The 27,014-nt window shown below is 32.4% G+C and overlaps 1 protein-coding gene across 3 annotated transcripts in view; it reads left to right on the top strand.

Annotated features, from left to right (window-relative positions):
- Positions 1–20,109, top strand: part of LOC106459381 (eukaryotic peptide chain release factor subunit 1) — a 26,526-nt gene extending 6,417 nt beyond the window's left edge. For all 3 annotated transcript variants that reach the window (XM_022385845.1, XM_022385844.1, XM_013918996.2), the window contains 9 exons: positions 1,431–1,570; positions 3,133–3,271; positions 12,405–12,595; positions 13,392–13,521; positions 15,701–15,856; positions 16,140–16,204; positions 16,693–16,765; positions 17,354–17,428; positions 19,790–20,109. In XM_022385845.1, the coding sequence (XP_022241553.1) occupies positions 1,431–1,570; positions 3,133–3,271; positions 12,405–12,595; positions 13,392–13,521; positions 15,701–15,856; positions 16,140–16,204; positions 16,693–16,765; positions 17,354–17,428; positions 19,790–19,869 (1,049 nt within the window). In that variant the 3' untranslated portion in view covers positions 19,870–20,109. The remainder of the gene's footprint in view (positions 1–1,430; positions 1,571–3,132; positions 3,272–12,404; positions 12,596–13,391; positions 13,522–15,700; positions 15,857–16,139; positions 16,205–16,692; positions 16,766–17,353; positions 17,429–19,789) is intronic.
- The last annotated feature ends 6,905 nt before the right edge of the window (positions 20,110–27,014 follow it).

Genomic DNA, 27,014 nt, shown 5'->3' on the forward strand with positions numbered 1-27,014 from the left:
TCTTGATATAAAAATCACATTTCACTCAGACTGACTCAGTAAAGGCTTAATAAATTCACAGACAATTGTTTAGTAAAGTTACTTTATTAAGAAATCTGATATTTAATGTACAGCACATATGTATTGAGTACTAAAAGCTTGCCAAATTTTGTGAAGATACACTTACTACATTCAAAATTATATTATGTATGCTATGTATGTATAATATGTTAACATAGTGGTTACAAGGCTAGTCAAAATGACCAAGCCTTAGATATAGTTAATTAAATAAATTACACAGGCATTCACTAGTTAAATTACATTTTTTTTAAAATTTTGTAAGCTTCAATCCCTCTTACCAGAGCCTTCACAAAGCAACTGAACAATTATTTGTTAACATTAAAAAAACAATTTCAAAATATTCATGGACATTCACTACATTATTTTTTTTTCTGAGCTTTTGGCTTTGTTACCAGAACCTTTAATTGGACAACTAAACAATGGTTTAACTTTCATGTTTCATGAATGTTAACAAACCATTGCTTAGTTGTACTTGAGATGAAGGTTCTAGTTAGAGGGCCAAATGCTCACAATAAAAACAAAACATAGTGAATGTTTGTGTTATTTATCAGTTAAGTATAAATACCTTTAATGTGAATCCTAAATATTATTACTAGTCTTTCTTGATACCGATGTTTTTCAGTTTATTTCCATAAGGAAGGAACCTAATATAGTTCTGCCACTTAACATGTTTGTTTTTTGTTGTTGTTGAACTAGACATATCATTTAAAATAATAAATGTCTTAAATGCATGTAAAATTTAAAATTAACACAATAATTTTTAATTCTCTAAGTCAAGACAACTAATTTTTAGTGAATGAACTGATTAGATACGTGTTTTATAGCCTTTTAAACTATATAACTGGTATTTGGTAAAAATTTGCTTTTAGCTGCTATATAATGCAATTTATCTTAGTCTGTTAGTCAAAATACATATATCAAGAGTAATTTTTCAGCAATTTTGACCTTTTCATCTTTTGAACAATTTTATTTACTGTGTAGAATTTTTCTGTTTTATTTATTTTGATTAAAATACTTATCTTAAGATAATAAAGATGCTTATAAACTGATTTTTTGTACTTATTTTTAATGATTTTTCTTCCAAGCTAGGATTTTATCCTCACATAGAAAGAAATGCAGTTTTAATTTTCTAAACAAAATTTTTGAATTACTTAACAGATATTGTCTTAATCTTTAATCTTTTCTTACAGAATAGTTGAGTTGACAAATATCATATACACACACACACACACACACACACACATATATATATATATATATATATATATATATATATATTGAGGAATTCTTTCAAAACTTCAAAATTTTTTTGCATAAACATATATGTCCAGCTGTCTTGAAATGTTTGTTAAATTGTTTTTCTATTCTAGTTCCTCCAAACGGTCTTGTAATTTATTGTGGGACAATTGTAACAGAAGAAGGCAAAGAAAAAAAAGTCAACATTGACTTTGAGCCATTCAAACCTATCAACACCTCCTTGTACTTATGTGACAACAAGTTTCATACAGAGGCAAGTTAGTAAACATGTTATTTGTGTTCAGACTCCACACGCACATTGAGCAAGTTACATATATGTACATAGATGAGCTACAAAGTTAGAAAACCTGTAAAGAGTCATCAGCATGTTCAACTTCTTGGACATGTGTACATATAAATGAGTTAGTAGTGTGTTAAACCCATTCATACTAACATCTCTTTGTACTTGAGTTACAATAAATTTCATACAGAGGTGAGTTTGTTAAGGTAAAGTGAGTTTGGATAACTTGCTAATTTTCTTTAAATTCTTTTTTTTTTCTTTAGCTAGTTTATTATTCATGTACAAACTCAGGAACCCTCTAACATTTCTTTTTCAGGAACTTATTATTTCTAAGGAGGCTTTTCATTTTTAATACTGGTGAGAACATAGAAAGTATATAATTCAAGAACCACAAGTAAAATAGATATAATATTTGTTGGAACAGATAGAAAAAGTTGTTACTACTGAATTTTCAGTTGTGTGCAGGAGTTATGTATTGTATAAAGGATAATGTAAATTTTTTTTTTCATGTAAGCTCTATTATTGCTAACTACAATCACCAAGATCTGTGTATATTTTTTACAGAAGAATCTGTTCTTATGTTTGAATAGTTGTTTGGTTGCTAGAATATAGGTTGTTGTCATTTATTTGAAATTGCATTACAAGTCGCACAGTATCTAATGTTAAGATTACTTAATACTTTTAATTATACTCTAAGTTGTTTCTTCAGATATCCAATTAACTAAAATGAGTTGGTTTATGATAGATGTAGAAAGAAAACAATTTATAACTTGCAGTCATGAAAGGTCTGTTTGTATTTCGGGATTTTGTGTGTTTTAAGCACCATCTCAAGTTCTTTGAAAGGATTTGTATTTTATTGTTTAACAAACAAAATGCCAAGTGTGAAAAAACAATTGGTTTCAACACAATTAGATCTATGAAAGACACAAGGTTATAATAGTGAGTCTAAGTGTTTCTTTGTTTTCATTTTGTAAAACTTGTTTCAACAAATAAAGGTATTATAAAAATAATATTCAAGTTTAATTCTGGTATCTTCTGTATGTAATAAATAGAAAGTAAATATATATCCTTATAAAATGAAAGATGGTTAATAAATATTGTCTTACAATAAGTATCTTTATTGAAATGGGTCAACATGTTCAAATGAGAAATGTTGAACAGTTCATGGACATTTTTGTCCTGGGCTTCCACTGATTTTGAGCTCTAATAATAATAATACATCTTATTGAACTTCTTACACCAAATAATTAATGGTATGTATAGTTGTACTACATTTGCTGTTTTTTTGCAGTTTAACTGATAATGGCCAGTGACCACTTCAGCATATTAATTGTTTAATGATTAAAGTGTTTTTCATTCTTCCCCCTTTTTCTCATTTCCTTGCTATATTAAACTTCACTGAATTTAAATTTTACTTTGTTCAAAAGGTCTGAGATATAGCCACTTCTTGCCTAAATTCAATGGGTTAACGAAAAAATATCTCGTTTATCAGTTAAATAAAGTTAATGTGTAAATTCTACTGTTTTATTTTTTAGGCTCTGTCAGCTCTTCTAGCAGATGATAATAAATTTGGTTTTATTGTCATGGATGGTAATGGTGCTCTCTTTGGAACTCTTCAAGGAAACACACGAGATGTTCTCCATAAATTCACTGTTGACTTGCCTAAAAAGCATGGTAAGTTGTTGTTGAAATCAAATTTTTTTAAATTAAGATTTATAAATTAGCTATAACAAGCAAGTGTGTGTAAACCTTTTTGAATCTTAAAACTATTGGAAATATTTAGATGAAATTCTAATGTACAGAAAAAACCTCAACTAGGAAAAGTAAAAAGAAATAAACATTGTAGCATTATTTCATCATCTAGTTGTAGGGATGAAAAGAATATAACAGTTTTGTGAATTAAGGTGTGTAAAATCATTTACCAAATCTGCATTATTTGTTGTGGCAATTTTAACTAATTTTGAATATGTATTTATAGTAATATTAATATTAACTTCCAATCAGAGCAATGTATGTATGCAGAGCAAAACTAAAAATCAACCTGACAATCAGTGTAGCTAATTATAAATAATAGAATGCATTTTATTATCAGTGTGATACACTTGCTATTAACAAAAATATCTCGCAAGGTTCAGTCAGGTTAGATTTAGGTTAGTCCTAACTACAATCATTTAGCTAACAATGCAAAACAACCTTTATAATAAAAGTATAATAACAGTAAATAAAATTAAAAAAATAACACTTCATATATTAAACAGTCTAACCAATACTGTTAATAATAGTATCAATAAGTAAATAATATAGTATAACTTATTTAGAGAACGTAGAAACACTAGCTGTTGGCTTGAACTTGTGTTGTTGAATTATTTTTCTCTTGAAACATCAGTACAACATGCCTGAATTTTCTCCAGTTTTTTTAACATATCTTTTGACCAGTGAAAAACTCGTTAAGTGACTCTATGGTGTAACTTCAGAGAAGAGTGGCATCTGTGACAAATTAATGACATGTTACTGTTTAAATTGTGTCACGTTAGTAGCAGTAATTTACCTATAGTACAACCAAAAATTAATATTTATAAAGATACAAAATGATAAGAAATTAAAAGAATACCCAAATTGTCCATGACAATATAAAAATGTTAAACAAATGTAATACAAGGAAAAAAACATGCTAGGTGTATCTAACGTTTACCACTCTCACTTTAACTAACCTCCGACGCTTAACAAATACATGCAACTGTATACAGAAAGTAGTAAAGAACATTAACTCTTCTGTAAATGATATCTATAAGTGATAATTATTAACTTTGCTTTAATATTAATAAAATAGATATTGTGTTTTGATGTAGATCTGCCAACTTATTTCATTTTATTTATAGATAAATAAATTTAAAACTTAGAATAGCATTGTGTGCATATTCACTGATCACTCCTCCATGCTACCAAAATTTACTTTGTGTGTGTGTGATTTTAATCATAGCTAAAGTTTGACGAAGGAAAAAGCTATATATTTATCTTATTTATTCAGCCAATTTCAAAAAGTTTTTAGAATACACATGATTTGGTATTTTAAGACTTCATGCATCTTATTCATTTGATATAAATACCAACTAAATATCATTCTTATGGTTACATTATTACTCATTTGCTTGTCTTTTACACATCATTGGGTTGGTTACCTTCCACATTCTCTGGGAAAATTTAATCTTTATTGTAATGTTAATTGTAGGAACTATCAATACTTGAGTACTAAAAGCCCATATAATGTCAGTTACTACTGAGAATGCATCATATGATAACATTTGTATTGTGGCATTTTTGCAAAACAAACTTAGATTTTGTATGACAAATCTCAAGTATAACCCAAAAATGCAGTTTGGCTAGTAACAGCATAAACCATGAAATTCTTCTCACTTGTATTTGTTTTTACCAGTTCCGAGATGATACCTTGTCTCTTCACACAGAATAGCTTAATCCCTTGTGCATTTGCCAATGAGATTTGCATGCCACAAGCCTTGAGCTAACTAACTTCTAAGAATCACATGTTTAACATGAACCATACTAATGCTTGATGACATAATCATGTGATGATAGTCCTCCACCAGTACGAGCAAGGCCAGCAGAAGTGGTAAAGCTGATAGGGTTAAAGCCCTACCACATTTTAGGCTAGTGGTCATGTGACTTCAAACATATTATTGATCAATAGAGTAGGAAATTTGATTACTTTTATATGAGCTATATATACACACACAAACTAAGAAAGTACATGACAAACCTATAATAACTGTGACATTGTCTATCTATATAGTTTTCTAAGTGTGCTGAAGAGTCATTTAACTCTCTCAACATGGGTTTGGTCATATCTAATGATTATTATTATTACTGAATTGTGTGTAAATAAATAAAATTAAAATTGCAGATAATCACTGTATCTTATGTCAAAAGAATTGCCTCAAATGCAAACTCAAAGCATAAAAAAAAATCAAAAATGTTCTGGAGGGGCATGCTCCTGGACCCTCTAGATTAGGCTGCCTCTGGCAGCTGTATAGCTGCACATTTGATGGCCCTAGCAGCAAAATGTAGCTTCCTCTGGGCACAACCTCCTTGCACAGTAATTCCTCCTAAGCACTTGCACACAAAATAATTCCATTATTTTCCTTGGCATTGTCTTGAACAGATGTGCTTTTTAAAATTATTAATCAAGTACATTAAAGTTTAATTGGTTTCTTTCACTACTTAAGAAAAAGGGAAAAAAAACTTTTTTTTTGCTTACCCATTATGAATTCTCAAGTGACTGTACTTCTACTTTGTCTTGTGATGGTGACGATGTTACTAACACGGGACCTGTGACTACTGGCAGCTCATTGTCTATGGAGGACATGACGAGAATCAAGGAAAGGAAATCAAGAATGACTGTAAGCCAGGACAAAAGAGTCAAGTAGGTAAGGATGACAAAGCATGTGAGTATGGGTGCATAATTGTTCAAGAAACAAGTCTGCATGAACCCTAATATCAGGTGAAGGAGGGAAAACAAAGTAATCCTGTGTATGGGTTTCATGTAGTAAAGAACAGGAGGAATTGATAGATACTGGAGAAAGAGAAAGAAAAGAACATACCTGTGAAATCATGTCAATAAAGAGATTAGAAGGTTGACGATTTTCTTCCACAGATAAAGTAGTACCTCCAGCCAATCCTAGTGTGGGAAATAGTCAGTCAAAAGCATTGTCATCCTGGTCATGTTCAAACTGAGGAGAAGGAACGTCAGCTGAACAGATGGGAGAAGGAGACCCCGTATACATGAGGGAACCCACGACTGATTGAATAATATTTAATCATTGGAATTTTGTTTTACCTGTTTGGTGAGTGGACCCCTTAACTTCTATTTCACTTTCTAGTGCCCAGTTTTCATGCCTTCTTCTCTTTCTTACCACTCTCCTATGTTACCTCTCATCCTTTCACCTTATTTCTGAGGCACTTCCTCATGTTTGGGAAGGGTTTTCTTCTATTCACCATTTCAGACTGTGCTACTTCTACTCTATCCCTTATTACTTGGTTCCTCTGCTGTTAGGACTTGTTGGTTCACTATGATCTCCTAACTAATGTTCACCTGCCTTAATCTTATTTCCATGACCTTCATTGGGTTCCTTTTCTTTGTCCATGGGTCTTTGAGGTGTTCCGGACTCTCTGGGGACCTAGGCTGAGGTGGCCTAGCATCAGTCCACATTGTTTTCCTTGGTTTCTTGTCTTTACCAACCTTGCCATTCTGTTCCTTTACTTAGGCTTACTCAATCTATATCTCTCCTTCCCATTCCAGCTTCCTGATCTTCTTCTTCCTGTCCTCCCACTTTGCAGTGTCAGGGTTTTTGCTTGTTGTGTTGGTGATTATTCTGTTGGGTTTGGCTCAGTGAGCACCCACCTGTCTTGCTTCACAAGCTTTTGCTCCCTTTTTTTTGGTCAACAGATGGGTTGTTTGGGTTCTCACCTTCCGCTTCTCTTCCTGTTTCCTTTCTTCCTCACTTCAACCCCAATTATCTTCAACATCTCAAGGATGTAGTCTTGGATCTCTTGGACAAGAACACCATATACTCCAGTATATTTTATTCTCATCTCTTTCTGGTCCCCCAAAAGACTGGGGACTGGCATCCAGTTATTGATGTGTTTTCTTTCAACCAGTTTTTAATGGATGACCAAGGTTGATGTATCAGACACTTTTTGCATATTCCTATTGTCCTGTCCTCCAGACATTTTTCTGTTTCCTCTATTGGAAACATGTCTTCCAGTTGTGTGTTCTTCCTTTATGTCTATTCCTTATACACTTAATCCTTTAACTACCGGCTACCAATTCGATTAGCACCTAACCTTGCTCTCATCTTATTTTGTTCCAAAAATAAAACTAGTGGATGAAATTGTGTAAAATTAGATAAGAACATTCCTGAAAGTATGTACTTTCAGAAAAATAGAATATTTAATTTTAATTTTTTTTGTACTGTTTCTAATAAAAAATTTTTATTTAATTTAATTATTTGCACTTGGACTCTCAATAGTTCAACTGCAAGGTGATTTTAATTTTGAGTCGAAAAATACTATTTATTATATTAAAGTTTCATATTTCATTTGCATAATTTTTAGAACCTCCTAAATGAATATCAAAAGTTTTTAAATTAAAAGTTTATATTTTATTTTCCATTTTCTTTACTTTATCACTAACTCTAGTTATTATCCTCAATGTACAATGTAATGAAATGTTTAAAATTAATAAATGGAAATATGAACATATCTTTTAACTCTTTGTAGATTCTGTTTACAACTTGTGTTTTTCGTATGTGTAATTTCACATCTTTATCTTTTTACTTATAGTTTATTTTTAATTTTCCTTTCCAATTCTCTGTCTTTTATTATTTATGCCGATATGGTATCTGGTGCCTACTAGCCTCAGGCTTTATTATTATTGTTATAAGGCAACTCCCATACAGAGATTTGTTTCACTAATGCTTGCACATTCGAATGATGCCATCTTGTATATACACTTTCACAATCCAAATGACAACTTCTTGCAATTCATTGGGAATGTTACCATTTCCTCCCCTTTCTTGTGGATTGGTTTTTCATGATCCACTCTGACAATTCCATGGTTGTTTCTTGTATCAACCATTGGAGGTATACCCATTCCAAGACTCTATGCTCCCATGTATTGGACTTGCTATTTTGGGCTCATTCCAATCAAATATATCTCATAGCTTGTCATGAGCCAGGTGCTATAGTAGCATATCACCTCTCTCAGCTGTACTGAATTCTATTTACCCATGGAATGTTTTTTTGTTGGGTTTGCTCTCAGTTGGGGACACCCCTCATTGATGTCTTTGCCACTCCTCTCAACACCAAACTTCCACTATTCTTCTCCCCATTTCCTCATCCTTTGGTCCTGAGGGTTGATGCTCTTAGCCAGGACTGGTCTAATCTTTTTCTGTTTGTCCATCTTTCCATTTGTCTCCTCTTATAGCCTCACCTTAATATGCAACATTCCTTGTCAGTTCCTGTTGGTGGCATTTCTTTAGCTTGCTTATCTCTGGTTTCCATTGCTTCATCAGTTGGCATCCACACACCTCTCTTCCTCTGCCCCTATCCACCTATTTTTTGCTCCAACCTCACATGTTCCTTTTTACACAGGGATTTTGTCCCTTCATCTTCACGTGTGGCATTTGTCAGTTTGTTGTCCACACGGCCAAACTCTCTGTTCATGTAGCCTTCTTCTCATCCAATTCCTGTCATACTTTATCTTTGTCTGTCTATCAATAGAAGTGGCGAGTTTCTCAACATTATTCCATCTGTCACTCCCTTCCTCCAGGCCATCCTACTGTGATTCACCTTTCTGCCTTTTTCACATGACTGTTGGACTCCAACATAGTTGGTTATCGGGCGGCTTTGTCATCTAGATTTCACCTTTCCTGTTGCCACTAGGTGTTTTCTTCCCCTGTCTTCTTCTTCTTTTTTTATTCCTCCTTTTTCACTGACCCCTTCATCCAACTCCTATGCCTGACTGGGACCCTAATATGGTTTTACATACTCTCACTCATGCTCTGTTTGAGCCATTGGCTTTCTGTTCTTCATACCATTATTTTCTGAAAACATACTTTCTTATCCTTTTCACTTATGGTCACAGTCATTCAGATGTATATGCCATCGATGTTTCCTGCACTCTCTTTCACTGTCCATACTTACTTTACCCAGACTGGCTTTTTCTTCCTAAGACTTCAGCTGCCTGGGAAGATGATTGTTCTTTTTCTTCTATCTCTCTCCCCTCTTTTCCATCTCTATGTTTGTTTTGACCTGGGTCTTCTTCTGTGTCTAGTTCAGGCTGTTTGGTGTTATTTAGCATGAAAATCTCCATTTCGGGGTTCCCATCATCGTTTGTCCCTTCCTTGGGACCCCTCTTCATGAAGGGATCTCTTGCCTCCTAACCTTACTGGATGGGTTTGCCAACTTCTCCGGTTGGTGTATTCTTCCAAAATATTGATGCTAACAGCCTTTTGTTGCATCAGATTAATCATCTGTCTCACTCTCTTGCATCTCATTTTCACTGACGCTTGGATGAGATCCTTCATGATGGCATATGGACAAATCCACACATGTTCGTCTCCTATTGTCTTCATCATCTGGCTGTTTCATTTACTGTGGGATTTTGACTCCCTCCAATTGCTATTCTTCAATCTAGACCCAATCTTTGAGAAGAGAAAGGATCCTGCCAGATGACTGGTGTTGCCTCCTAGGGTATGCAAAAATTATTTCCAAAAATCTGCATTGGGCCAGGGGTAACAAAAAGCACTCGGTTCATCATTCCTTACTCTACCAGCACCCACTGTTAAGATGGGGTGTTCCACAGGACCATCAGAGATATTCTCCTAGAAGTGACTGTCCAATGTTTCTGGGTTATGCTTGCTGGTTTTTTAAAAAATAGGGTTTTGCTATCACCTATTGTGCTGTCTCCAGTAAAAGACCTTTCCTGCAGGCATCTGATGGAGATCCTGCCACTTATCTGGGTCTTCTCAGTGTGACTTCTCTCCACCCCCTTTATCACATGGAGCATGGGAATCCTTGCTACTTACCAGTACTTAACCACTGGGATGGTAGGTTTTGGAGAGTTCCTCATAGATTGTGTACAATACAGTATGATGAGAAATAGGGGTTGTGGGGTCATTGTGTAGTGTGAGTTACCCCTCATACAGCTAGTTTGCCCTTCTCCTTCAGCAAGGACAGGTATGTCACCCAGATCTCTGTCTATCCAGTTAAGTCAAGGCTAGACACACACAATGTACACTACACTTTTTGGCTTACTTATCACTTGTGTGGGGGTGCTCAGTTGGTCATGGTAAAATTCTGTCCAACCCTGTGATGGTGGGAGCTCTTTTGCTTTTTCCTCAGCTTCCTCCTGGGCAGAAAGTATATCCTGGTTGGGACGAGATACAGTTTACCCTAGACATACCTCTATAGAGCCCCTTCCATCAGGTGTCACACTCCATGGGCTTTCCCTACAGGTGCTTTCTGAAGGGAGTTTATCTAAGTTTAATGTTTGCATTGTCTCTTCCACCATTCCACTGTGGGATTCTCGTTGTTCTGTGTGAGAAGGTGAGGTATTTTCTCAAAAATTAACATTTTCCTTAACTGAAAATGTATTTGTGATATATACCCACCCATCTTCCCCACATCCAGAGTACTTTCTTTTTGCCTTTGAGTGAAAGTGCTTAGGGAGAGTTACTGAACAAGAAGGTTGTTGCCTTCCAGGGGTGTAAAGGTAGCAAAGTAACTTTACTTGAGTACAGTACTAGAGTAACGTTTTTCAGTATCTACTTTTTAAAAAGTATTTACATTTTCAAATAGTAATTTTTAGGAGAATTACTTGTACTTTTACTCCACTACCTTTCATTTTATGCATTTCTTTACTATTTTCAAAACTCAAAACTTGAGGCAGGCAGTTAAAACACAAGGCGTGCATGGGAACATAAATCAGCCAATCGTGTACATTACTTACATCAGCAGGTTTGCTATCCCCCTCGTGGCTGGCCAAGTTGCAAGCATCACTCTTTTCCCATGGTAGCTCGTGTGTGTAGGATGTCTGACTCCAATATCATTTCTCTTGAAGATAATGGCAATCCTGGGCCAAATTTTTATAAACTGTCCAAGATTAAATGCATTGCGAATAATTTTATGTCCCTATAATGTATGCTGTGTTTTGTTTTTAGACCTCATGGCCAGGTGGTTAGGGTGCTCGACTTGTGATCTGCAGGTTGCTGTGGGAGTGTTATAATGTGATGGTCAATCCCACTATTTGTTGGTGAAAGATTAACCCAAGAGGTGGCAGTGGATGGTGATGACTAGCTGCCTTCTCTCTAGTCTTACACTGCTAAATTAGGGACAGATAGTGCAAATAGCCCTCGTTTAGCTTTGCACGAAATTCAAAGCAAACAAACAAGACCTCATGGCCCACAACATACATGTAGGGCTTGAGAAAACTGCAGATGAGTGTACTTTTACTTTTGTTACTTGAGGACTTGTTCAGTAGATACTTTTTTTACTCTAACTTAAGTAAATTTCAGGATGGATACTTTTACTTGTACTTGAGTAACTTTTTGACAAAGTACTTTTACTTGAACTTGGGTAACATATTTTAGTACTTTTTACACCTCTGATGCATTTCTATTAGTGAAGGACTGTCGTTGCATGATGATGTTATCATGCACTTGCACAGTTCATGTTAATCACATGTTTTTTAGATGGGAGTTAGCTCAAGAGTAGTGGCATGGAAATTTATAGACAGACCTGCAAGGAATCAAGCTATTATGTGTATAGAGATGAGTATATATCAGAAATACATTTTCAAGTAAGGAAAATGTTAATATCAGCATTTCATTTCAACTTCTTTGAGTATTGTTTTAAGATGCCTTAAACTTGTTATTATATATTGTAGTTACATAAACAATATAATTTGTAGTATGGAATATTTTACAACATGCTGAAAATGATCACAAAAATATGTATACATAAGTAGGAATTGTTAAGCAGTGTTGAGCATAACATCTTTATGAATCACCTACAGTAATTTCTCACTTTACTGTATTGTATAGTTATAAACTAAAGGAAGAATCTTTGCTTTAATATAATACCTTTAACGAAAAATAGAAGCTGAAAGTTATATTCAGTTATCTTATTTTGGTAAGCAAGTAAAGCTGAACTGAGACTAATATATTTTATAAGTTTTAAGCTAAAAGTGTTAGCTAATTCACTTTTCTGTTTCATTGTTTCTTCACCCTAGGCCGTGGAGGACAGTCAGCACTTCGATTTGCTAGATTAAGAATGGAAAAAAGGCACAACTATGTACGAAAAGTAGCAGAAGTAGCAACACAGTTGTTCATCACAAATGATAAACCTAATATTGCAGGTCTAATTCTAGCAGGATCAGCTGACTTTAAAACAGAACTCAGTCAGTCTGACATGTTTGATCCTGTAAGTTACTTAGAAGTAATTATTTAAATGTTTAAAGTAACAAAGAGTTATTTATTGCTTCATGTGCTAGTGTACTTTCTAAAATTATATTACTATGCATCATATTGCAATCTACTTTTGGAGGTAATGTTTTAAATAAATGCTCTGTTTTTCATAGTTTGTGCTTTCAGTTTGTAACACCTAGATTATCATTCATTGAAAGTTTTATTTCATCCTCCTCTTGTAACTTATGCAAGAAATGGATGCTGTTTTGTAATGCTTACAATATTCTGGTCAGTAACCAAGGGGTGTAATCTAGTAATTAGTTTGATGTTAGTGAAAGTCTATCTTAATAACTCTTAACTCTCAAGCTAGGAGATTCTGGTAACGTGTTATAGTTGTTGTAAAAAATGGAGATGACTGTGTGTTTAGGGATTTGGTTTGATGTGCAGCAAAATCACTTGAAAAGATTGAGGATTAATTTGAATTTATATTAATTCTCTTTTAAAAGACTATATATTCTTGAGATAACATTGTTTAGTGACATTTTTGCTATTTGAAAGGTGACTTTGGACTTTGTTTTAAATTATGCTTATCAAGAGTGTAAAGGTGTTCACAAATTTGGTAAAACATTTTACATTTACTTGATTAACAGTAAAATGTTATAGTTATAAAATGCGTAGTGAGTCTTAAAACTTACCTGTATTACTGATTCTTCAGTGTGAACTGCTATGTTAAATATTCTGTGCCACAAATAAAAAATTTTGTTGTTGTTGTTGTATTTGATATTGAAAAACATTAATATTTCTTTGTACAGAGACTTCAAGCAAAGGTTTTAAAGCTTGTGGATGTATCCTATGGAGGGGAAAATGGATTTAACCAGGCAATTGAACTTTCTGCAGAAGTACTTGCCAATGTAAAATTTATACAGGAGAAAAAACTAATTGGTAAACCTCTCTGTAATCTTATGATGATAGTTTTTAGATATAAAATTCTTTAAATAGACCAGTTTACTTTTTCACTCAGAGGTTTATTGAATTATGTTCTTACAAAGTCACTCCATTGAACTGAATTTTTTGCTATGCACATTACTTCCATTACTTATTCATTTTGTAGAAAAATAGACCATAGTTTTTTATGGTCTATTTACCATCCTTGATTTCCAATGCCTGTTTATAAAAAAAGTTTTATATATCAGTTATGGATTTTATCAAATTCCTTCGCAATCTGAATATATTTTTATGATCTGAGTATATGAATATTTTGTGTGTATCCTTCCCAAAAAGAGTCAACTTTTAGTGACATCAAACAATCTATAAAATACAAAACAACATCAGAATGTAGTTGTGATATACCATCTTACTGTAACTTTATATTGGCAGTGGTTGTCAAAAATAGATCTTCTTATGTAAATTCATGTATCACATCCTTTTTCTTATTCATTATATCACCTTGACCATCTACAAACTTTAATTTTAAGAACTACTAGCATTTTATTGAATTTTCAAAAAATATTTTACTTGTATTTATAATGCTTATTACTTTTTAAGCCTCATTTGATAGTATGCCCAATGCTAGTTGTACAAAGACAGCAACTTCCTAAAATGAAATGATTTAAACTAATTCTGAATGTTTTTCTTAACAAAAAGGTAATTTTGTATTTTATGTGTTCAACTTAAGTACGTTACATTTTATATATAGTTTTGAATATCAATTTGAAAACACCAACATTAATCTTGTTTATTGTATAGGTATGGGTGTGTGTGTACATTTGAGTTAAAATTATGAAATTGGTCTTTCTGAAATTGAAGTAATTTGGTGTAATACTGAAGTACAGATATATTTATATGCAGCTAAGAAATGTAACAAAATCTACATTTAGCCTAAAAAAGTTGGTTAAAATGGCATAAATATATTCAAAATGGATCATCTATTATTCCACAAGACTTGTAGTTTTTCAATTTCATATTTTATTCAGTGCAATTAAACCATTGCACATGTCTGCTTTCTGGATTCGTTAAGTAAAATACTTCAGGAAAATTAGCTAAGAATGATACACTAACAGCTATAGCTAATTGAGTACTGTATGTTGTAAACTTCCCAATAATCAAATTAGCCTTTTTTACATTTGACTATAATGACAAACAACATCAGCTGATTTAACTCTTCATAGTTTTTTAATTAAGATTAAGACAACACATATACTCATCTAGGTTTATTTTTTTAAATTGCTTCTTTTTTTTATCAAACTGAAAAAAAACCTTCTGTAACCTACTTGAAAATATCACACATCAACAGCAAATATTTATTCATCACCAGAAACAAAACTTTTGGCATGCAAGGCTATTGTATTATATTAACTTATTTGAATATTGTGTAAACTTTAAAGGATTCCCTTGTACCCTGATTATAATGTCTAGTAATGAATGAAAATATTCACTTAGGTGCCATTAACACTAGAATGTAATTCACCATTTGTTTGATATCAGTGTAAAATCATTCACTGTTACTATTGTTTCATTTTAGACAGGATACACATAATCCCACCTTATATACTATTTGTCATGTCATACTTTTTTAACATAATGTAAAAGAATAATATTAAGGCACATGGTCGGAAGATAATTAAGATGTGTCTGATCCAAATCATAGGCTAAATACTGGACTTGCAATATTGTTTCTTTATCACTAGAATTCTAAGAAAAAGATTAAGTTACTTTTATTCATTAGAAAAATGAATGATTTGTATAAAAGAGATGTTATAGATCCAGTTCTGTGGAGTGGAAAGAAGTATTGTTCGGTAAAATATGCCTTTTGGTCATGTGCATATATGGCATCTTTTGAGACTTGTATTATTAGCTTCCGCTTTGCTGACATCTTGGATCCATTTTTTCTTTTGAACTTTTTGCATAGCTTTTTTTTCCAGTGTTGGTCATCAAAGTTAGAAATGCATAACTTCATAATCAAAATTCTTCTTTCATTAGTTATCTGATGTTGCAACTTTTGTCATAAGTTTTGTAGATTACCTTAAAAAACTGGGAAGCAACTGCTGTTTTCACATCATACATACACATAATCCCACCTTATATACACAAAACATTGCCTATTCATTTATTTTGTTTTTAGGGCGTTATTTTGATGAAATATCTCAAGACACGGGAAAATATTGCTTTGGTGTTGAAGATACACTCAAAGCCCTTGAAATGGGATCTGTTGAAATATTGATCTGCTGGGAAAACTTAGAAATTAATCGCTTTGTTCTGAAAAATCACGCATCTGAGGGTAAGTCATAAGATACCTTGTGTTTACCATTTTGTAGGTTAATAATTGTCAAAAATTTAGTCATTATAGTTTTCAATATTTTTTATCTTCTTTTGTTGACAAAAGTATTTAGAAGCTTGAAGATGACAAAATATATTTATTTTATATATAATTTAAGTATTTCCTTTTATTTTATACACTAATGTTACATATTGCCATCGTTTTAAAAGAATTGTATTAATGTTGTACTGTGGATCATTAGGTGGAAGTTATATATAATTTTCATATTTTCTTTCTTTTTCAGAGGAGAAGGTACTTCACCTGACACCAGAACAGGAGAAAGATAAAACACATTTTGTTGATAAAGAAGTAAGATTTTTTCGTTTGGACACAGAAAGTTTAATTCTCTATAACTTGATACTGGAATTTGTTTAAAGTTGTTATGTAAGGTGAATTTCATTACCTTATTTGACATTTTTTGGGTTTATGTATAGTGTGGGATTCCAGGATGGATGCATTTATATATAAAAAAAAAAACATATATTTTGTTATCTAACTCATAAACATTTTCATCTGTATTGTAGTGTTAGGATGCTACTTGTCAGTTATTCTTTCAAATCATATTTTTATCTTATGGTATACTGTGACTTGAAAATTTAACCTGCCAGATCTGCCTCTCCTTTTTATTCATGATTCCTGCAGGTGGACTCCTTTATTGCAGTGAGTAGTTCCATAACTAACAGTTTAAATAACCATAGAAGTTTCAGTCACTAATAATGATAACCACTTTTTCTTTATTGCTTTGCAAAGGAATTTTAAATAAAACTGGTATGATAAGTTTTTCTTTACTTTTACAGACTGGTGTTGAATTAGAGTTGGTTGATTCCATACCCTTGCTTGAATGGCTAGCCAACAATTACAAATCATTTGGTAAGATTTTAAAAAATAATAATAAGTTGAAAATCCTAGTAGTTTATAGAGTACTTATCAAATTATTCTAAAAATATATAATTTTTCATTTAACATTAATGGGGAAAAAAAAATTCAAGAAGTGCTTTTAACTGTTATTAAGATGGATAAAGCTTTGTATTATCACAAAGTTAATGTGCATTATTTTTATTAATGAGCATCTTTTTTGGTTTCCTGTCTGATCATAATAGATAAATTGCATTTAGACACGCATCATTAGATGTGTTATACAAGAAGTTGTAAATTACAAATCATTTATATGAATATTTTGTTTATTGTGGTATATATATCTTATATTTGAAGGCCCTAAAATTTAAGCATAAACTTAATTTATTATTGTCTTGAAGCATACAATTGTAAGCACATTATTACCGTAAAAGGTTGTAATAATTATGACAGTGACAAATTAACTGTATTATGACTGTGCTAAGAATTTTATACAAGATTTGGTTTCATTTTTGTTTTGTGCAGAAGAAAGAATTTTCTTTCACAGCTGTATAGGAAATTATTTAGATATAATTGTTCTTTTTTTTCTTTTTAATGATTTAGGTACCACTTTGGAGATCATCACAGACAGATCTCAGGAAGGATCACAATTTGTCAAAGGATTTGGTGGCATTGGAGGTTAGGTTTGTTTTTGTTCTTGTTATTAAAGTGGTAATGTAGATTGTGGTGGATCTCTTACTTACCTAAAGCAATTTCTAGAGCACTGTTCTGTGGGGTTCTCTTTCCAGGATGTCAGCCAAAATGCTCTAGGTATAAATTCTAGATACTTTATTGCATGTTGCAAAATATTATTTATACTGATACAGATTAAGTGTAAAAAAAAAACATTTGTCATCCCCCTTCACTTGAAAGAGTAATCTAGACTTACAGCGAGGCTTATTAAGTACAATATGCGAGTATAGGGCAATTTTATTGTTTTGTAGTTTAAGAAAACAACTACCAGTTAAGCATTTATGAGTAAATAGTAATAATAATAATAATGCTAAATTCTGACCATTGAAGGAGAATAACTAATGTCCAAATACCTACCAGGTCTATTAAGTCAGCCCAGACTTTGAACAGAGCCATATCATAAATATTTTCTCACATTTTATTAATTTAGACAATTCTTGTTGTAACCACTGTGCTTTAAACAAGCTGATAAATCCTCTACCACTGTGTTCTCTGAGCCAGAATTATGATAAACTATGTAAGAAAATTCTGGTAATTGCACCATACAAACTTATTTGCTACAGATGGTGTTGTATTACAGTATCATGTAAATAGTCTAATGGCAGGGTGATTCATTGCTTTATGATTGACAGATTTCTACTTCATCTGCTAACAGTGAAGTAAACATATGAAATAGATGTGAAAAGGTTAGAAGTAGAAAATGGTCAGGGGAAGTACTTTGGAACATTGTGGTTAATATTAAACAGAATAGAAAAGTACTGCTCATTTTATTTTGCATTTTTCAACCTTTAAAGTTTTATGGTGGTTACAAGGTTTATCAAACTGACTGACCTCATAATGAGTTAAGGTTGAGAAAATAACAGATAAAATCTGAAGTTTTCTGGGAAAAAATTTTGATATTTATTTAGAAGATTCAAGAGATTATGCAAACGAAATTTGAAAAATATGAAAAATCACTTTGCACTCAGAGCAGTTAACACACTCACTCCATATATTCACAGACACATTTTTACTAAAAGTACTTAATTAAAGGTTCTGATTTTTTGTCTACAAAAGATTTGTAACGTTTACTGAAAACTAGCCATATCTGGTAAAGATACACAAAACATATTAAAAGTTATAGTGCAGATACTCTGATGGTCACCTTGGGGTTAAAAGTCAGTCAGTTTTTGAGGGTAATTGTATTTATTAATTCTAATTATTTTATTAAAGAATGTGAAATTTTCTGTTGCTTTTAGTGATATGATTTGTGTGGATACAGTAGCACAGCGATATGTCTGCGTACTTACAACGCTAGAAACAGAGTTTCAATACCCGCGGTGGGCAGAGCACAGATAGCCCATTGCGTAGCTTTGTGCTTAATTCCAAACAAGCAAAGAAGGAATTTAGTATATTATATATATATATTTAGTATATATAGTATATATTTAGTAGGTGTGTATGTCTATACATATATTATAGTGTGTGTATAAACATACACTTTAGTTATCAAGAATAAAGTCTTCATACCCAAAACAGAGAAAAATTAAATGGGTACATTTTACTAATACATCCCAATATTATAGTTTATACTCTAGTGTTATTTGTCAGTCCTATATATGTGACACTGGTTTTGCCTCTTGTAAAAAAAATGTTTTTGCATTTTATCCTTATAGCTTGCATCATTGCTTTATGCATGTGTTTATGTGTAATATGTTTTCTTTTTGGCTTTGTTGGCTGAAAACCCATTTAAGATATCATTCAAGGTAAGGAAGTGCTGGTTTTATGATCTCTTTCTTGTAGATGTAACAATTATCATAATCTTTATATATATTTGTGTGTGTGTGTGTACATTTTTTATCTGTTTCACATCATTTATACTTAATAGTTGAAGAACAAAACTACACTTTAAAAAAATAATCTTAATATTTCTTTCTTACTGATATTCCAAAAACTATTGTAATTATTTACTGTCAGATATACTGGCTAGTTTTGAGTGAAGTACATGTATGAACATTGTTTCATAAGAATTTTGAATTCAGTATGTATAATGAATGTTTCACAAATATAAATCATGGCTTACTTTAAATAAAGTACAGTGTTATAGCGTTTCAGTTACAGCTGACCAAAGGGTGACTTTAATTATTATTGGTGTTTTATGTTGCATTTTTAAAATATGAATAACTGTGTATGTGTTCAGAATCTGCATGTAATAAAGAAAGTATTATGTAGCCTTAACTGTTGAAGTTAGTGGGATTTAGTTCTCAGAAGTCAAATCTGTGAGATATAAATTTTTCAGAAAAAGTTACTGTTTTTTTTTTTTCATAGGACTCCTTCGATACAGAGTAGATTTCCAAGTTTTAGATCTTACTGATGGTTTTGATGACTTTGACCTTGATGACCTGTAAGAAGATTCTGGTCATGATGTTGTGAGCCAACATACTTCAGAATTCCAAAAACTACTCCCATTACCCTTACAGAATGAACTCTGGCCACTGTTTAATTAGTGTATGCAACAGATGGCGCCTTATTTTTACAGAAGAATGAGATGTATTCTCATGAGAAGTTTATTGCCTAGTTTTTGCAGTGATTGCGGATTTGTGGTGTTTAGAATAAAAAACTTAAAATACTTCCATTTTTGAGCAGAACTGAATATTGAAGTGTTTTGTTGGTTTTACTTCCAGTAATTGTTTAGTTTTATTTATAAAACCATGGAAATTTCTCTCCTAATACTTCAGAGATAAGTAAGTATTACTTTTAAGCTAATATTTTTGGTACAAGCCTTTGGCATTTGTTGATCATATTTACTGTTAATATGTTTTTGTAAAAAAACCTTCTGAAAAGATCATTTAATGTTTTTTCTTGTTAAGCTTTATCTATATCAGGTATTTATGAATTTTGAGTTCTGAATTTGCTTTCCACAAAAGTCTTGCATCAATATCAGATGTTTCCATAAGCAATTTTTAATGAGTTCAACCATGTATTGTAATGGATTATAATAGTTTCGTATAAAGATATCTGACAAAAAATCTGTGGTAATGCAAGTGAAAAAGCTGTAGAACCGAAAGTCCTTTGACCTGTTGTGATTGACATACTTTTTAAATTATAATGTGTACTCCAGCATTATCCATTTACCTTTTTAGTAATTTTATGGTTGAAGGTAACAAATTTTAACTTCTCTCCCACCAAGTTTAATGTGAACTTCCTTTAATAGTACTACCTTAGATTTTACAGTTACAAAACTGTTCATGTTACAATTCATCTCATAGCCATAAAAACTATAGAAAAATATTTTAAATAATTGAAAACTTCTTGTAGGTTGTTGTTATGGTAATTACAGTGGTTTTGATTTTTTATATATTTTTTTGTTATTTATATATGTCTGAGTTTGTAATATTTAATGACACAGTTCCATAATCACCTTTTTAAAAGGTTGGTTCTTTAAGCAACTGAAAGAGATGCCACGGGTGGATAGGTTCATGGGCAGCTCCAATGGGAATTTTTTTAATCATTATGAAATTGTGGTTTTACTCGATTATAAAAGTATATTTATAGTTGTTTTAACACAGATTCCTAAATATGCAAACATATCTGATAAACCACAATAGTAGTATAGATAAAAATATTCCATTATCAAAATACTGAAACAGTTAAAATCACAAATTGAAATACTTGCATATCCATTACATATAATATGTACCACCACATGTAATTTTTCTGAGTACGATGCATTGAGAACATATAGATCATTATTAAACTGTTTATTATGACAATTTCATAGTTCAAGACAATTCTTTCTGCTAGAAGATTGTTTTCAAGCTCAAGCATATGTGAATACAGTGTAACAAATGTATTCACTACTTTATCCATATTTGCTGGTTCATAACAGTGGGTGTGCATGAGAGCTAATCCTGTTAGATGCTCCTGGAATACGGAAGTTCTCAGATGTGTATGTAATCTCCTTACGGTACTAATATTATTCTCACATTCACATGTTACAGATATAGAACAGACTATTGACAAAAGCATGAATATATTAGAATTCAGAGCTGGGTAACATTGCTTGATTTCTGTTGCAGTGCTTTCAAGTTTATCTTTTGTGGACTAGAAGTGCAGTTTCTACCTCATTAACTCTTCTTCTATAAGTTTCAGAGATGGTATGTCACCTTTGTATAAAGAAGTGATATCCACTTCTCTGCTACAGAATACAAATGCTAGTAATTTTATACATTTTAAAGAAAATGCAGAGAACTGGTCATTTGTATTATAATGTGGTCCATAAAAGGTATGGCTGTGTTTCGTAAGTAGTAGTCTAGTATTCAGTAGGAGAGAAAGCTGGTGCATTACCTCTTTAAGTTTGCCTGCCACCTAGCCTTAACATAAAAGGACTTGGTTCATAACAGTCGTGGAGAACAAAGTTCCAGGTTTTTTTTTACAGATAGAAAATACAAATTTGTATGATCATACTGACTACAGTAAACACATTACATATGTCAAGAAAATGTACAGCCAATAGTATAAAATGGAAAAAACAAAAACTTAGTAACAATTATTATATGTAAGTATTCTTGGGATTAAGTTGCCAAGTGATGATCAGAGACTAGCTATTCATTAGAATTATTTATTTACATGATATTGTCAATGAAAGATAAAGTGTTATTTACGTTATTACGAAAGATTGGTCATTTTAGACTTATGCTATATATATTGCTGAGCAAACTTATCCTTTAGCTTCTTGCTCATCTTTTCAAGCGTAGCTTTCTCTTCTTTAACAGCTTGTTTCTAGTTTTATTCAGCTACTCTTCATAATCATCTACAGCTGTATTGCTTTTCCTTCGTAGCTTAAAGACTATATATATCACTGTTGTTGATTTTCCTCTTAAAATCAACATTTTTCTCATATGATGCCTTTTATTGATGCTCCAGATATACCTTGTATGTTGAGTGTGCATTGGTGTGGATGGAGTAGTGGCTATGTTGTAGATCTTACCTACAGCTTTGCAGTCAATGTGCTCTCTTTCTCATATTTTTAACTACCATGGAAAAGCTCTTTCAACATCTGCATGACCATATGTTAGAACTACTACGAAGCGCACTGTATTTTCAAAGTTGTGGGAAATTGTTCCTTTCTTGCCAAATGCTCAAAGTAAAATTAGTCAAGCTTGTTTTTAGGCTAAATACAATATACTCAATTGTGCATATGTTCCTAAAATTTTTATATTGTCCAATGTCTTTGTCACGCTGAAAACTGTATTCACTTTCAATAAGACACAGAAGAATTGTTTTGAAGCTGTTCTGTAGCATTATCCTGCTTCAGATTTGATGGATTGAAACAGCCTAAATCTCAAAGGTGACTTTTCAGTAAATTTATTTACCATTTTTGGAAGAAATTATTTTGCGTCAATATTGAATTCAAGAACTTGTTTCTCCCTGTATTTGGCTTTATGAAAGCCTACATCATTGCCAGTGTAGGTTTTGTAGTTTCATTGTTTGGTGATATCTATTTGAATGAGTTTTATTGGTTTTACAGCTGTCTTCAGAACATCATTTTTGATAAAGTTGTCCATAAAGTTATGGATAAATTTTTTTCAAGTCTTGTGATATGAACAATACCATGGATTGATCTGCATGACATGCTTTTAGGAATAGCTTCTGTTTCTTTGCAGCGAGACATAGGTGTGGATCTGGACAATTAATGACATCAAATTACTTTGGGTCTGGCTTATTTTTTCCCTTTACGTTAGAAATGTACAATTTCACAATGCTCAATATTTAAAGACTTTCAGCAACAATAAAATTCTCCAGCCATCTTTGTTTAACAAACTTGGATGTATGTACATGTCTTTTTCACCATTTCAGAGTCTTCCCTGTGGCAAGAGTCTACTTAACTAGGCAGAATAAGGACATGAGAGAGTCATTTGTAGCCCATCCAAATACAAACTATTGCATGAAATGCATTGTGTGTACTGTTTCTAGTATGCATAACTGATGTTTAACAGGATGGTGTCATAATGTGCATCTAAGTCTTTGCAAAGTGTTAAGCTGACATTTGGACTATCCAGCTGTGGCAAGTTCTGAAATCCATTATATCTCATATGATGAACTAAACTTTCAAGTAAGTTAGGCAATAGCATGGCCCATAAACTCTTGATACCATATAACGTGATCAAATTATTATTTTCCAAAAGTCTATTTTGCATGCAACCTCATGCTCATTCTTTAATTATAAAGGATGTCTGTACCCATTCTGTTTCATGAAAGTTTGTTTATTTCTACATAGTGTATTCCAAGGTTAAATGTGATTAAATATGCACACTTTCCCTTGTTAAATGTGAAGCTCATTGCAATCTTGCTAACAGGAAAATTCTGTAGAACAGTTTCTTTGTTCTTTCACATGACTTAAATAAAGAGTTACTGCTGGTAGCAGTCAAAACCTACATTATTTCAGTCTTAGTTGCTTATGTTTTTAAATTCATCAAATTTCATTAGCTTAATATGTGATGTTTCTCTCAGCATGTCATGTGTCTGCAATAATTGTCAAAAATGAAAGGGCAGATGGTGATTTTGTTCAAAAAAACAACAACTGGTGACTGTTAAATATAGAGAAGGCTTTTTTTTCCCTCCTTTTTTAAATGTACTTTGTTCCAGTTGCATGTGATAAAAGAAGGGGTTCCTTCCTCCATATTACCTTGATAGCTTGGGAGCCAAGGGGGTCAACCTGACATGATCTGCTGTAAAAGGTTGTGTATATTAATTTATTTCTATGACCATCATAGGTTAATTTCTAGGTGCACAAACCAGCAGATCAGCTACTGGAAATATTTTTATAATGTGTGTGAACTGTGGGTGTGGTATCTTCTTCCAAAATATAGGAACATGCAAATGATACGTTACTGTATTATCCATCTGAGGCCGTGAAGAGAATCAATGTGTGTGTATATGGCTTCAAATAAATAACACTTTGGAATACAAATAACAAGTTTGATGTAAAATAATGATGAAACAACATTATGCAACAATTTCAAATCTTCACCCATTCACAAATGATTCAAAATATTATTAGTTAAGCTAGCAAAATGAATTGAGATTTGTGTACAACCTCAAATAACTGATGTATGTTTTGAATATATTCCATTTGGCATGCAGAACATTAATAGAACTAGAATGAACAGCAATTGCAAATCCTCACTTTATTGCAAATACTTCAGATTGAAGTTAAGTGTGGGGATACACGAACCAAGGTACACACATTAGCTTCAATAAGTGATATTTCCAAAAATACAATGAGAACTGCAGAACATTATATATAAAGAAGAATAGTCATTGCAATTTTTATCCATTTGTAGATACTTTAATTAATAGGCTTCAAAGATCATACAGGCATAACAAATTCTGGATCCATACAAAATGATGTGATGATAAGTTGTATTTTGGTACAAACTATGCACACATGATTAAAACAGACAGCAAAAATATGAACTAAACTCAGAATATAAACTAAAATACAGAAGGAACTGTGTCACTTGAAATGTCCATGCAAATAGGATAAAGTTCAGTTTTATACTTTATTCATACTTTATTTTGGTTGCAGCCACATGACACTGATTGTTCATCTCCTGTGGCCAGAGAAGTGTGGTGGCTAGGATGGGAATTAACTGGTTGCCCTTCATTGTCCATCCATGGTCATAGAGAAGAGAGATTGGTGATTTGGCAAGATGTGCACTCTTGTTGATTAGTGTAGCAAGAACAGCTCTTTTGAGATGTTGCATAAAGGCATCTTTTGTTGAGGGAAGAAGCTTTAGAAGTGTTGTCTTGTTTGTGAGGAACTTCTTTGCTCTAACTTCTGATAGATCAGATGCAAACTTTTTTACATTGTTACTGTAGACAGTGATGAGAAAGGCTCTTGCTTGAGATATGAACCTGTCAGTAATGGAAGATGAACTGCCTTTCTCTACAAAAGTTTTGAGTGCATCAATCTTGATATTTTTACTTGCTGTTAGCCACCTTTTCTTACCAATGAAATATGGAGAGCTTGTAGTGTCTTGTCCACTCTGACTATGGATGAATGGGAGTGACCAACATCTTGCTGGCCCAAAATAATTGGCAATTTCATGGATAGGAAAATAACTGTCATGTTCAGTCCAAATCCACAATTCATCAAGATCCTGTAAGAGTGTCGAAGCATAGTAAATGCAAAGTACAATGACATCAGTGTCATGGCATGTACATTTGGTGCATGTACTACAGTAAGACCTCACTTAGCACCACCCAGCTTTAAGCTGATTGGTTATAGAACTCTTGTCTCCTTGATAGATTTTTTTTTTCACGGGAGAGAAAAAACAATTATGAAAATCCATAATTCTCTGAACACTGCTTTTTCATACTAATGGTAGTAGTGTACTAAATAATTTTTATTTCATAAAATAATGCAACAAATAACATAGATTAATAACATGCAAAAGGCAGAAAATGCTCCATAACTATCACAATTTTTCTGGCATTTCTAGTGATGCAATATGAAACGTTAAAATGTCATCCATCTATACATTTTCTTAGGAAGCAATCTACAAGTCTCTGTACAGAAAACAATGTAATATAATACGTCATTAGTTAGACAAAAACTTTGCCTGCCTATTGGTTATAACTAATATAATCATAAACGTAAGAGAGAACTACTTATATTGATAAATCCTGAAAGAGAGGAAGTGACAGGAGTGGTCTGACTTTCTATTTGATGGCTCTGTAACCAAACAAGAATGAAGGCCAATAAAAATTTACTTTTTTTCAGCATTGACAATATTATAGTGAGTAATTTACGTAATTTACCAGTACCTAAATAAAGCACTTGTACATCATTCACAATGCCTTCATATATTTAATGTTAAAATGATCCTGTTTAGAGCTGATTCATTTAGAGCTCTGTTCTTAGGAACCCTTCCCGAGTGCTAAATGGGGTATTACTGTAATTCTGTTGGTTTGGTTGAAATCAAATTTATATTAAGGACTGAAAACAAAAACTTGTATTTTGATTCATTATTCCATCTCAAACATTAAACAGTTGCATTATTTTACCCCTAAACACTGAAATAAAACCACCAACAATATAGCACCTAATGATATTTGGCCATTTTTTAAATTTTTTTTGGGCAGAGCCCTTGTTCTGTGCTCAGTTCTAGAAATTCAGTAGCTTGTTGACCAGGTTGTGCATATTAGAATTGTTCCTGGATAAATAAAGCATAAAGTTATATATCCCAACCTTTTATTACAGCAGCCCATGTCAGATTTTTTCCGAAATTGGGGTTTGGCTCCCTAGGTATGATTAGAAGTCTGTCACATACAAAACATTTGTCATTGTTACTGCTCGGCACTTTTACCAGCCAATTTAAATACCTTTAGTTTGAATATTTTGAGGCCATCCTTACCCACATATCTGCAAAACATTTCTCCATGATGTAGTAAATGTCTCATCAAATCATCTCCATAGAAATACAGTGATATATTTTATAAACAGTTTGGAGTAATAAATCTACAAATTGCCTTGATAATATTTTGT

Source organism: Limulus polyphemus, unplaced genomic scaffold (assembly GCF_000517525.1).
Source record: "Limulus polyphemus unplaced genomic scaffold, Limulus_polyphemus-2.1.2 Scaffold599, whole genome shotgun sequence".
NCBI lineage: Eukaryota > Metazoa > Arthropoda > Merostomata > Xiphosura > Limulidae > Limulus > Limulus polyphemus.